The sequence below is a fragment of the Nicotiana tabacum genome, chromosome 24 (assembly GCF_000715075.1).
Source record: "Nicotiana tabacum cultivar K326 chromosome 24, ASM71507v2, whole genome shotgun sequence".
In the NCBI taxonomy this organism is placed as follows: domain Eukaryota; kingdom Viridiplantae; phylum Streptophyta; class Magnoliopsida; order Solanales; family Solanaceae; genus Nicotiana; species Nicotiana tabacum.
The window spans coordinates 51019722-51034181 of record NC_134103.1 but is presented as its reverse complement, the minus strand read 5'-3'; the positions used below and the strand labels follow the sequence as shown (position 1 = coordinate 51034181).

General features: G+C 38.6%; 1 protein-coding gene across 1 annotated transcript; it reads right to left on the bottom strand.

Annotated features, from left to right (window-relative positions):
• Window positions 1-5179: 5179 nt before the first annotated feature.
• Window positions 5180-5842, bottom strand: LOC142178143 (uncharacterized). Its single transcript, XM_075247472.1, has one exon. The coding sequence runs from the start codon at window positions 5840-5842 to the stop codon at window positions 5180-5182; it is 663 nt and encodes a 220-aa protein (XP_075103573.1).
• Between the last annotated feature and the right edge of the window lie 8618 nt (window positions 5843-14460).

The window sequence follows — 14460 nt, the reverse complement described above, 5'->3', positions numbered from 1 at the left end:
TGACACGACATTCATACGCACGTGCATGACATTATAAATGTTTCGGGATTTACAAAGTGATTTAGACTTGCAGGCGGATTTCTTTATTTCATGTTTCATCTATGTCTGTTATGTACTGAATTTTATGCCTTACATACTCAGTACATTTTTCGTACTAACTCTCTATTTCCTGGGGCCTGTGTTTTATGCCCGCAGGTGCAGGTAGACAAGCAGACGGTCCCCCTTCTTAGGATCCTTGATCAGTGAGAGTTGGCGTGCTCCATTTGATCCTGAGTTGCTTTTGATTGTGGTACGATATGCTTGTATACATATATGGGTATGACGTGGCCCAGTCCCGTCCTTGTACAATTGTATATTCTATTAGAGGTTTGTAGACAATATGTATAGTTGGTTAGTATGTGGCCTTGCCGGCTTTCAGTTTTGGGTATATAGTTATCTATAGCAGCCTTGTCGGCTCGCCCTACGTATTCCGCACGTATATGTACATATGTCTTTTCGGCAGATTTTCCTCATGTATGTTATTCTCGTAATTCAGCAGATGTTATTCATGTTTATATCTTAGTTTCATGCTCAGAGGTGTTCAACAGGTAGGACTCGGGCGCTCGTCGCGGCCCATCGATTTGGGTCATAAAAGTGGATCAGAGAAGTTCTGTCCTAGGGTTGTCTACAGACCGTGTGTAGTAGAGTCTTATTTATGGGTGTGTTGTGCACCACACTTATAGAAAGGAGGCTACAAGATATATATGATGTTATCCTCTCTTCTTATCTTAGATCGTGTGATATAAGAATTAATGTTCCTAATGATATGTTACGTTTTCAGCGATGCCTCCGAAGACTACAGCCGCCCAGATGGGCAAGGCCGTGGCTGGTGAGACTACTAGTCGAGCGCCATGAGTTACCAGGGCTCAGGGAGAGTCTCATAGTGAGAATCCATCTCAGACCTCACATACCCCGCCCCCTCCAAAAGAGCTACGAGGGGCACCAGCGCCCGCCCCTGTACATCCAGCTCCTCAGCCAGATGCACTGGGTCAGGAGATGAGAGATGTTATTCAGCTATTAACTCGATTAGTAGCTACATAGGCTCGACATCAGGAAGTAGGTATTAGTCATGCAGACAGGTTCGTCAGTGTGAAGGTTCGTGATTTCATTAAATTGGACCCTCCGATATTCACTAGAGCAGATCCAAACGAGGACCCTCAGGTATTTTATCGATAGAATGCAGAGGACTTTGAGGGTAATGAAAGCCACTGTGATTGAGTCAGTTGAACTAGCTTCATATAGACTCCAAGATGTTGCAGTTAATTGATACGAGTAGTAGTTGTTCCTCTTGAGTATTTCTTATGGGGTGAAAGTGAAACTGCATTGTATTCATATCCATCATCTGACAGTTGCATCTCTCCTTTTGGCTTGCAGGAAATTCTTGTTTCTGGGGTGATATTGAGGTGTTGATCAGCACTTAGATATGAACTTTAAACACCTCAAATGCTCTTGTATTTACTTGCCAACAGTACCTGCATAAATCAGATGGCAACATCGTACGCTTCCTTAATTCTATGCTTCTGCCTACCATTAACTTCCTCCCAGTTGAATGAGTGCATTGAACTAATACCACTAATTGAGAGTCCATCACATAGTAGGGCATAGGGACAGTAGATTTTCCTGCAAAAAAGAAAACATTGTTAGTAAAAAATCTCATCACCATGTTCTCCTCCATAAGGATTTGAGCATGGTGATCACTTGTGTAAGCTCCAGTTGTCTCCTCTTCTATACTTCTCTCCTCCATATGGATATGAGCATGATGATCGAGTGTGTTCCCAGAAATCCACCTGCTCCAGCTGTGTGTTATTGTATTCATTATGTGGCACCATTCTTGGAATGTACTGAGATGATTTCCCAATACCTTCACTTTTTGTTGATGCCAGCCAATGATCCTGCCATGTAGCAAAAATCTGGGCAGCCTTCTCTTGCATCTCCAGTGGTGCAAATCCCTTCTTTGTACCTTCTTGTAGCAGGTACTCCTGCTTATATCAGATGTTCGAAAATCAAAAATCCAAACCCCAATTGCCTTCCCTACACCAATGGAGACTCTCCATGCTTTCATGCTTCTGGTCACCACTGACTTCACTACCTAAAAATGAACACATAGTGCTAATACCACCCATAGAAGTTTAGTCAGTTGGTGAGGCTTATAGTAATGATCCCTGCAAAAAAGAACACGATGTTAGTGAAACAATAGTGCACTTTATCTCCTTTCTACAGATTTGATCACAGTATTCCCGTTGATTTCCTTTCATCCCTTTGATATCCATTTGTTACCCCTCTAATTCTTGGCCGCCTTCACCCTCAAATAAGGACATTGCAATTTATCTGAATATACAATCCTTCTACCTTGTGAGTCAAGTTGTGTAAAGCAATGAGCCTCAATATCCCCACTATCCAATGCACGATTGGCTAAGTGATCTGCTAGACTATTTTCTTCCCTCAAAGTATGAGAAACTCGAACATTGTATTCCTCCATTAGCATTTTGATCTCTTCAACATAGTCATTCACATTCCAAGGGGCTACCCCACTTTCCTTCTAATACATTCTTTAAGAGCATGGAATCTATTTGCAGCATAACATGTGTTACTCGATGGTCAACACAGTATCTCATTGCCTTCAGAATTACAATGGCCTCTGCCTCATTATTTGTAGTCTGTGGTATCTCCTTTCCTAGTGCAAAAAATATATCTCCTTCCTCATCTCTCAGCACATAGCCTATGGAACTCCTTCCAGAATTTCCCCTACTCGCACCATCTGTATTGACCTTGATCCATCCTTCAGTAGAAAATTCCCAGATTACTTTTGTTACCTTCAAAGCTGGAGTATATTGCTCCAATTTTTGTATTAAGTCAGGCCATCTGTGAGGCACATTTTTCATAGTAGGTTTCCTTATTTTGACAAGAGACTGTAAAGTAGTAGAAACTTGATATATAACTCGACTAATTGTCACCACCTCACCATATTTCTGACTGTTCCTTCTTTTTCATAACTCCCACACGATGATCGCATGTAATGCTTGTAGAATAGGCTACAATCATGGTATAACTTTTATTGTCCAGCATTTAACAACTGCCCGGTGTAGTGTCAAACCTTCCATACTTATTCCTGCATTTGATAGGAAATAAGTCCATACTTTTGTAGCTGCAACTGATGTAAAAAACAGACGAGGCAGTGATTCCTGAAATTGAACACAACACCAAAATTTTGATATCATAAAATATCCCAATCGTCTCATCCAATCATCTAAAGGCAACTTTTCTTTCCAAACCTTCCACAAGAAGAAAGATATTTTAAAAGGCAATCCCTTTACCCATATTTTACTGTATGACATCGCAGGATCATTCCTTCTCCTCAAAAACTCCCAAGCAAATTTTACAATAAAATCCCCTCTTGATTCCAACATCCAGTATGTTTTGTCTAGCACATCAATAGCAGCTAGGGGTTTAATATTCCCCAGTATATATACTTCTAACTCCTCAGGCAAAACGTCCATCAATCTATCAACATCCCATACACCAACGTGCACTATCTCATATACATTATTGATAGAATTGTAAATGACAAATTCTGGAGGTACGACAAAATATAAAGCTCCAAGCCATGTCCAGTTTTCATACCAAAAGAGAGACGATCCCATTTTTAAATGCCATCCAATATGATGTTCGACAAGATCTCTACATTCTAACATCTTCTTCCATATATGTGATCCATATAGCCAAGGAACAATAATAGGATTGAGCTTCTTACAGTACTTTTGACTTATGAATGAACTCCATAAGCTAGGTTTTGTTCTAGAGTTCCACCATAACTTACAAAATAAAACTTTGGAGATATCATGCAGTGATCGAAAATCTACTCCTCCCTCTTCTCATGGAAGACACAATTTGTCCCAAGATGTCCAATGTCTACTCTTTGCACCAACAACACTACTCCAAAATATTGAGCAAACATCTTGTGAAGCTTGTTTATAATATAGGGAGGGGGATTGACAGCTGACAGCAAGTGGATTGGCATACTTTGCAAAACATGTGAAATCAATATAGCTCTACCTCCAATTGCTAACAACTTACCTTTCCAAGATTGTAGCTTATCCATGACTTTGGTGATGAGACCTTGATAATGATCTATTTTTCTTCTAGTGTAGAATATAGGACAACCAAGATATATAAATGGAAAATCTTGCCTACTGATGCTAGTTATCCTTTGAACCTTGCTCACTACTCTCTCAAGTGTAAAATGATGCATATAAACTTCAGATTTAGATTTATTAATTAGCTGACCAGAAGCAACTTCATGCGCAGATGACACTTCCATTATCAATTGCAAAGATGTAGCATCATAGGAGGAAAAGATAATAGTGTCATCGACGTATGCGAGATGATTGATTTTTGGACTCCATTTAGGCAAACCAAATCCACAAAAATATAAATTCAAATGAAGTACATTCAAACCTCTTGATAGTGCTTCAGTTGCCAGGATAAAAAGAGTAGGAGATACTGGATCTCCTTGTTTCACTCCTCTTGTCGAGTTGAAGAATACATAAGGCTGCCAATTTAACAACACAGAATACCAATTGTTTGAGATGATTCCAAAAACCAAACCTATGAATCTTTCTTCAAATCCCATCTTCCTCAGAACCTTAGTCAGGAAAAGCCAAGATAATCCATCATAGGCTTTAGTCATGTCTAATTTTATCACAACATTAAGCCCTGCTTTAGTTCTTATTCTAATATCTATGATTATTTCTTGAATTAGCAGCACATTCTCAACGATGCTTCTCTCCTTAACAAAACCTGCACGCTCGTCTAATATTAGATTAGGAAGTATCTCATGAATAATCCTCGAGAAGACTTTATTTATAAAATTGCTAAGGCTAATTGGTCGCATATCAGAATAAGTATTAACCTCTTTCTTCTTAGGTAATAACACCAAATTTGAGTGAGTCACAAACTTTGGTAAATTTTGTCCATTGAAGAAAGCTCTAACCATGTCATACACACCATCTCCGACTATATCCCAGCATTTGTGGAAAAAACACCCAGTGAAACCATTAGGTCCCCCTGCATTGTCCCCATTGAGCCCAAACACTGCCTCTTGCACTTCATCTTTGGTAGGCTGCCTCATGAGCATTTCATCCTATTCATTATTCACCATGTGTGGCACATGATCCAGTATCCCAAATACTTCAGGAACCTTATCTTTATGAAATTGAGCATTGAAAAATTTCACAGCTTCATCTGCCATAACTGTTGTATCTTCAATCCAATTGCCCGCGCTATTTTGAATTCTCTTCAATTCCAACCTTTTCCTTCTTCCATTAACTTGAGCATGAAAAAACTTTGTGTTCCTATCTCCATCTGTGAACCATGACATTCTAGATTTTTGCTTCCAAAATTCCTCCTCCAAAGCTAAATATTTTATGAAGTTTGCTTGAACTTTCATAAGCCTTTCTCTATTCTGAAAAGAAGGATTCAATTCAAACTGTGCTTCATAGACTAAGACAACCTTTTCCAAACTAGCAATATTTTGAAAGATGTTTCCATTTGTATCCTTGCTCCATATTGAAAGGGCCTTCTTCACCTTTTTGAGCTTGTGATTGAACAAAGTAAAAGGGTTAGCATGAAAATCAACAGTCCAGTTCTCTGCTACAACATCTTTGGATGATGTATGCTTGGTCCAGAAATTAAGAAATTTGAATGTTTTCTTAATTGGCACTGTCGAGGCATTTACGCTCAACATCATCGGACAGTGGTCTGAACCTATCTTAGATAGATGAGTAATCTCTAATCTTGCAAACATATGCTGAAATTCTATATTGGCTAAGTGTAACACCCCGAAAAATTTTGAAGTGCTTAAGTGTAAAGCACCGTAAAATTTTGCAAAAGAAAGTAATATTTTTGGTGCCGAATTGGTTTTACATGTTGAGTATTATAGAAATTCTTCGCGGCTCGCAACCTCGTCGCGGCTCGGACTTTTTGGGTTGAACAATGTACCGGAAAGTAAAGGAAAATTTTTGGCAGAAAAGTGTATTTCTGCGGTCCATTGTGCGACCGCAGAATCACTCTGCGGACCGCATAATGGCCGCAGAGTGAGGAAGTTAATGGGGTCAGTTGAAAGCAATTATGAAATTGACTATGCGACCGCATAACTGTTATGCGGTGCACTATGCGACCGCAAAACAGTTATGCAGACCGCATAGTGACCGCAGACTCAGGTAGATTTTTGGTCATTTTGGACACCAATTATGCGACCAATATGCGATCGCATACCTTGTTCTAGAGCTCCATTTTTGGGTTTTTAAAACCCGACCCTATTTTGTTAAATACACTCTTTGGGGCCATTTTTGAGACATAATTTGATATTTTAACGTGAGAGAGAGTGCCCTAGAGTGAGAAGGTGTTCTTCCATAATTTTTCTTCAATTTTTACTCAAGTTTTGGAAGATTAAGAAGGAAAGCTTACTAGGTCTTCATACTAGAGGAAAGATTCTACACCCTAACCCCTAATTTCGAAATTTTCTTAAAATTGGTAACTAGCAAGATAAATTTCTGGGCATGAAAGTTGTTTGTTTTACATGCATGTGCTATCAAAGGGTGTAGAAAGATTGTTGAGCTAAAAATGGTAATGATTGGGTTGTGGGATGATGAAGTCCTTCATAAAAAGGACATTGAAACCTTATGCACACCTAGTGTTTGATAAAATGCTCAACTGAGCTAGAACTATGATCATCTTCCTAATTTTGATTCAATTTATTATATTACTAAAATAGATTGAAGTTGCTAAGAATTGCGGAACGTTTTAGAGTGTAAGGGAGCTCAAGTGAGGTATGTTGGCTAAACTCTTCTCTTAGAATTGAATCCCACGATATTCATGTAAATTATGTAAGTCCTGAGTGATTTATTATGAAATTGGCTATTCCGAGTAAGATTGGGTTGAAAGATATATGTTCAACAAGCATCCCAAATGCTCTATTCATGTTATGTTACCAATTGAGGATGTGTTAAAATATGGGTTGTGCATTAATAATGGTTCGACTTTAAGTCAAGTTCAAATGAAGGCTATTATGCCAAATTTTGTGAAATATCTCTATGTGTATTAGACTCTAAATTTCTCACATGTATACTACACTCTTTAATTTGAATTGTGTTTGTTGTTGATGATGAGGATGATATTTAAAATTGATAACGTGAGCATGAAATACTGAATATGGCCAATGTGCCAAGGATGATCTTATAATTATGGCCACTAGTACCAATGAAATGAAAAGATGTAAAAGAAGTATGAAATGCGATGATTGATATAAAAAGGTTGATGTCTCGAATAAGACAGCCTAGCCGATCGGGTCGTGATCAGACTCCTTGCTAAACTTACGGTGGTATTGATAATGATAGTAATTGTGGTTGATGTCTCTAATGGCCTAGCCGGTCGGGTCGTGATCGGACTCCGTATTAAATTTACAGTGGTATTGATATTGACAGTAATTATGGTTGATTCTCTAATGAGATAGCCTAGCCGATCGGGTCGTGATCGGACTCCGTACTAAATTTACGGTGGTATTGGTATTGATAGTAATTGTGGATGATTCTCTAATGAGATAGCCTAGCCGATCGGGTCGTGATCGGACTCCGTGCTAAAAGTACGGTGGCATTGGTATTGTGAACACTGGTATTACGGACAATGGTATATCGATACTAAAAATCTCCTAATGTGAGATATGAAAATTAATTTGAACAATGTCTTGATCCTAAATTGAGGTTTGATGTTGATTAAGTCTTTCATTGATATTATGATAATCTTGTTTGTATTAATTATCTTTCTATTGAGAGGGTGTTTAGTTATACATACTAGTATTATTTGGCGGTACTAACGTCCCTTTTGCCAGAGGCGCTGCATCTTTCAATGGATACAGGTGGTTCCACAGTAGGAGATATTGATCAGTGATAGCAGTGCACCTTTTTTCCAACTGACTTAGTGAGACCCACTTCTTTCCAGGGTCATGAGTCTTTTGTACTTGTGTATTCTGTTTGAGGTATAGCCACGGCCTTGTTGCCGGCATTATCATTGTACTCTTCTTTATCTATAGAGGCTCCGTAGACATAGTGTGGGTTGTGTATTGGTGCTGGGGAAAGAAAAACTATGCTATGTTGTGGTTGTATTACTTGTCCATTTGAGACTTTAAAAATGGTGAAACTATTGGTAAGAAATTGGTAATTGCAGACATGATCACTTTATTGTTTAATTGAGGAAAACATATATTCTCCTTATTCATGAATGAGTTTGGGTAGAAGGAATCTAACAGGCTTGCTTGGTCGGGTTCACTCGGTTGAGCGTCGGTCGCACTCCTTGATTTTGGGGCGTGACACTAAGCATCTGTCGAGTCGCTTAAAAATGCAGTCATCTTCACCTCGCCCATTCCACCAAGTGTAAATACTCCATTTAAATCCAAGATCAAATAAGTTGCATGTATTTACACAATGCCTAAAATCAATAACTTCATTCATATGCACGGGCAGACCACCAAACTATTCTTCTTCATCCCAAATAACATTAAAATCTCCTCCGACTAGCCAAGGAAGAGACACGTCCCTTGCAATTGCATATAAACTGTCCCACAACTCGATTCTTTTAGTAGAATCATATTTTGCATAAACAAAGGTAACAATGAAAGACATTTGGATATCCATGTTTGTCAGCTTTAAGGTCAGTTGTTGCTCCAATATTAATGATGATTTCAACTTCATGATCTTCATCTACAAACACCCAAATTTTATTTGAGACATTAACGAAGGCTTGTGGCATTCCAATCTTTCTTCTATACCTTTCTACCTTCCTTGCTTTTTGCATTGGTTGCATGATCCCTATGAATTGAAAATGATGTTGCCTCTACATATTGACAAGCCTCTCAAAGGCTTTCTTTGTATTCACCGATCTCACATTCCAAATTATAGCAATCATCATTGATTGTGCGATTTAGATAGGGTCCTTCTTGTTTGAACCCCGGATGGAACTACACTTTGATTCTCTCTGGATTGCTTCTTCTTTCCCCTCCTAGCAGATTTTCCTTTCTCAATTTCTCTATGTGAAAGATCACCTTGCCTTTCCATATTTATAAAGTTCTGTGTCGTAGATTCTTCATCCATATCTCTCCCTTTGACTCCCACATTCTTATAATCACCATGATCCTTCTGTTGAGCTTCCAGTTGATTTCTCATGGGATTGGGGATCAGTGATTTTTCAGCATTAGCTTTTCCTTCATTGGATTTTTTTCCGCAGCATCCAATGGAACAATGTTTACAATAAGCTGCTCCTCCTTATTTTGTTGCCCATTCATATCGTGTTTGTCAATCTCAGCAGAGTTTGGCTCATCACCTATACCACTTTTATCTCCTCTAGTACCCCCAGAATCATTCAACAAATTATTCTCCACATTAGGGTGGTCATTAATCCTATTAGGAGTAACTATAGCTACAGGAGAATTCTGTATTTGCAGCTTTTGTTTCTCACATTTTTGCACAGTTGGAGCTTCAAGAAGTTGCTGGTTGTCATTATGTGCTGTCACAGCTTTTACACCTTGTCTATCCACACTTTGTTCCTCTTCTCCATCTTGATCATCTTCATCTATGTCTTGATCATCACTATCTTCCTCATCTCCCAGTAGTTCACTTTCCTCTTAATCCTCCTCAATTTGATTAGTCCATAACTTGTCATCACCCAACTGAATTTTTCCAAAATCTTTTAGCAAAGTATCTGCATCGAGTGAGTCTTGAGATGGGATTTCCTAGCATGATGTATTGATAGCAACTAAATTACCACCAAAAATTCTTTGCACCCATTGTGAGGTAGACTCTTTATTTGCTGCAAATGTGTCCTTAACTTTATCGATCGAGCTGCCTTTATTACCTTCCTTAGACACCCCAGTCCCATGAGACTTAGGATTAAATTTTGGTGTTGCTGCATTAAGTGTTTTCCCAATAGTAATTGGACCAGGTGTAGGAGTTCGATTATTACTATCTTCTACTACTACCAGCTTATTGTTAGCCTCATAAACTCCCCCCTTTTGTGCACTACCACAACATTATTAGCAGTTTGAATCTGCTTCTGCACCACAGTAGTATTTACATGCCCATCTTTCACCTTGATTAACTGAAATTATTTCTTTTCCAGTAGTTGCTTGAATTTCCTTATGAATAACAACCTTCTTAGTACGATTATCACTCACCTCTTTCCATTGTTCCTTACCATTACCATTCACATTGCCTACCACTTTGCCACTCGACAAAATCATTAAAGGCCCCGGTTGATTTAAGTTTGCTGCTACAGTAGCCTGCTCACCTTGTTTAGTAACTTCATTCCCAGCTTGTTGCTCAGTAGTGTTATTCTCCATTAGTTCTGGATAAATCCTCCAACACTCAATCATGTCATGGCCCTGCAGCTTACACTCTTTACAGTATTTGGGCAAAAAATCATATTTAATAGTTACCCATTCAGTCCCCACAACTCCAGTTGCTTCATTCTCGATATCTATATGCACCTTCTTAGGTAGGTTAGCTAGCAAATCAACAAGGACTTTCACTCGTACACAACTAGGCCTCATTTTATTAATAGTAGCCATATCAAGATGAAGAGAATCACCCACAGCTGACGCCAAGGAATTTACACTCCTTAACGAAAAAAGTTGGTAACAAATTTGGAAACGAAATCCACGCCATTACCTTTGGTGTTTCCTCCCCGGCCTTGAATTTTGCATCATAAATCAACGTTGTTTATTAATGTTCGTAACCCACCTTGTCTTTCACATAATACTCACTCTTCGACGTAAAATCGCCATAACGTCAATCGAATTAATATGTGCATGTCGCGAAGATATCCAATATTACACTCGCCTTTAATTCCACATTGAAGAGGGACAATTCGGCGTAGTTCATTAAGCTCAGGCCATCCATATGAGAATTTACAAACTACTGCATATGTCAATCCTTCAATCGCATTCATTCGCTCCACCTCTGCTTCAGTAAACTTAATAAAAGGTTGTCCATTAAGCAAACTAGCTCGACGAAGTGCAATTGGTTCAACAAAATTGGCTTGTTCCTTTAGGACACTGTTTAGTGTTGAAGGTTTCAGGATTTTCGAGAAATCTAAAGGCTGGGGATTAGATTCTGTGGTCGTATTTGTTGGGGCGATGGAGGGAGAGGGCTGGCCAGCCGGAAAAGGTGGCTGGTCGTCGGCCATTGTGGCCATTGAAGCTCAAAATTCCAACTTTTCTGTGATGAACAGTAGCGAATCACTGTTTTATTGGATCAACAGTGAAGCGTTATGCTGCTGTTCATGACACTGTAGCAACGACTCTTGAGAGAAAAAATTCTAGAGAGAGAAACAATGCTTACTTTCGAGTATTACTTTCGATTGAGAAGCTCAAGAACTCGATACATTATTGTTACTGATGCCCCATTTGCCTGGGGATACTGTGTTTCATGCCCGCAAGTCCCGATAGACAGATCGAGAGTCCGCCAAGTATGCTATCAGCTCAGCGGAAGATGTTGGTGCGCTCCATTTGCTCTGGAGTTGCTTGTTTGGTCAATATGATTTAGACGTGTATTGTTTGGTATGGCGAGGCCCTGTTCCGACCTTTATGATAAGTATGTACTCTTAGAGGCGAAATGAGAAGCTTGATTGAAGCTCTTAGAAATAACGTTACTAATGTATGGAAAGCTTGATTGAAGTTCTTTCATAAGAGATTATAATTGTTATGAAGTTCTTTCATAAGAGATTATAATTGTTATCCTTAACTTTTTAGGTGGCCCCACATAATTAAGCTTGGTGTCACATTTCTTTCTCAGAGTGTGACACCTTGCAACATTTATTACTTAGTCATTAAATGGAAAGGGATGCTTGCCACGTTGGGGGAAGGGGTTAAATCTTGTCTCACTCTTTAATTAATTACCCAATAAATAATCAATTACCCACATAATATAAGAATTATCTCAAATTACTTAAAATACTACTCACTTTTAATACACTTTATGTACCCTACTATCATGGTCATGGGGTACCTTGTGTGGCACTAGTCTATAAATACCGGGTATTATGGCTCGGATCGTATTATATCCCAAATTAACCACCTTCGACGAAACTTATTTTCTTTGATTCGTTTACCCTTTAACCTTCATAGCACATATTTATAGCTCGTTATACATAGCATAAATGTGTATAACCTCAAGATAATCTCATCCCCGAGTCTACGTCGATTAACTGAAGACAAAACTTTAACGTACCAAAACACGAGATGTAACAACTTGAGAAATATTCAGATATTAGTTGGGGTAGTTAAAGGTACCATATGAGTGTTACAGAAATAAAAGAGAGTGCCACTGGGAAGACAGTCAAAATATCAGTTTAGAAGATACCTTACAAGCACAAGGGGTGTGGAGGTAAGTAACTACGGATAATTATAGGCGAGGAAGGACATAAAAAAAAATTCCGTCGAGTATACGATGTAATAAGCTCGCAGCTTTATAAGAGTCAGAGGGTCCTCCTTAAATACTACAATGAAAGACTAGCTGAGGAAATAAGGAAGAAGGCTTCAACCTAAACATAGTAATTTGAAGAAGAAATGGTCATGTAAAAACAATCTCAGTACAACATTATATGCACTGCATAAGAAAATGGCACATACCGTGGCTAATGAACGGGAAGAAGAAAAAATCAAAAGGTGATATTCAAGATCATATGGGTTGTATTGAATTCCAATATGTGTGGGCACAAAGATAAGCTAAGTATGCACGCAACAAGGGGGCAGAAAGACCAATAAAAGTAATTGCTTACATTTAAAGAAAGCTGAGAAGGAACAAAAGGAATTATTTGATCAATGATCCAGAGTTAGTTACGTTATGGACGCACTTAAGATTTTAGAGTATTATCCATGCAGCATATATGTTGATAATCATATAGCAGTTGAAGACTCCGGTATAAGTTAAAAGAAAGAATTGAGCCCAGGTCATAGACAAAGGATTGAATCGTTAGAAGATTGTATCATGGATATTCCATAGCGCCTTGAAAGGCTAAAGTAATGACTAATACCATGAGCCGCAGATCGGAAGATAGCTTAAGCCTACATAAAGGTTGGTCAGAGGGAAGAGGAAACTAAAGAGTTACATCAACTAAGTAAATCAGGAGTCAGATTATTGGACCCCAAAAATTATAGAGATCGTGATTGAAAATATTGCAGAATCACTCTTAGTATCAGAAGTACAAGAGTACAACAACCATATTCTATAACAGCACTACGATAAAGCCAATTAGAAGAATACCAGCCTCATAAAAAGTCGGTATGAAGCTCCCATCGGATCGTGTATGCACAAGAGTTGCAAGTATTATAATAGAGCTTCAAGTTGTGGATGTTAATTATACGTATGTGGAAGGAAGGTCATGAAAGAGATAGAATATGTGATGCGAGATTTTAAGGTAAGTAAGGTAAAGGTGAACAACATACGAGATACTCAGGTGTAGAATGTTGTGAATAATCCATATTTCTGGTCGAAGGCTAGAAGCGCTGGGATTCAGTATCCAGGAATGATAGCGGCATCGTCAGTGGCATATCTTCCAGCCTATGGTTTCTAGGTATCGAGAGGTCTAGCTAAGAGAATAAAGAAGAGTTAGAGACGATGTAATGTCTCGCTTGATGTTCCGGAATAACATAAGGAAATCTATGATGCAAGCAAGTTGAAGGAAGGTTGCGAGAAGTATAAATAGATATGTGTAGGTCGCAAGCTAAAGTATGCGAAAACGACAAGGTTTTTGGAAGACAGGACTAAGGATAAGAAAGGGCGAGTGAGAAGGTGATGACAATGGATAAGTCCTTGGGATTAAGCCCATGAAAACAAGAGAGCTAATGGTTTCTCTAAGTTATAGAAAACTCAGTAGAGCCTGCATAAACTCAAAGGAGTCTAAAAGACTAATAGCATTTAAAAGAGATGGAATGCTACCCTGGTAGTAGAATAAGGGTGTAATTGTTATAGATAAAGGATGACATTTGGGCCTTCGATTGAGTAATAATTTGAAAAAAAAAAATTCACGGACGGCACGAGATTAGAATACCCCCTAGACATAAGCTCTAGAGGCAATGTATTATGTAAGAAGTAATAAGTTATCAGTGGTAGATTGTAGATCAACATTGAGGTGAATCAACAATGAATGGATAAAAGCTACAAAGTATGAGATGATATTAGGCCATCATTCTTAAGATGAACAGTAATGAAGAAGCATTAAAGGACTTAGATTTATACATATAGGACAAGCAATGAGAGTAACCTGGAGTTTAGTAGCAGACCTCAGTAACGATAAATCGAAGTAAGAGTTATGGTATAGTATGGCCTACTTAAATGAAGTAATGCTAATAATGCCTAGAGGGACAGCTTGTCA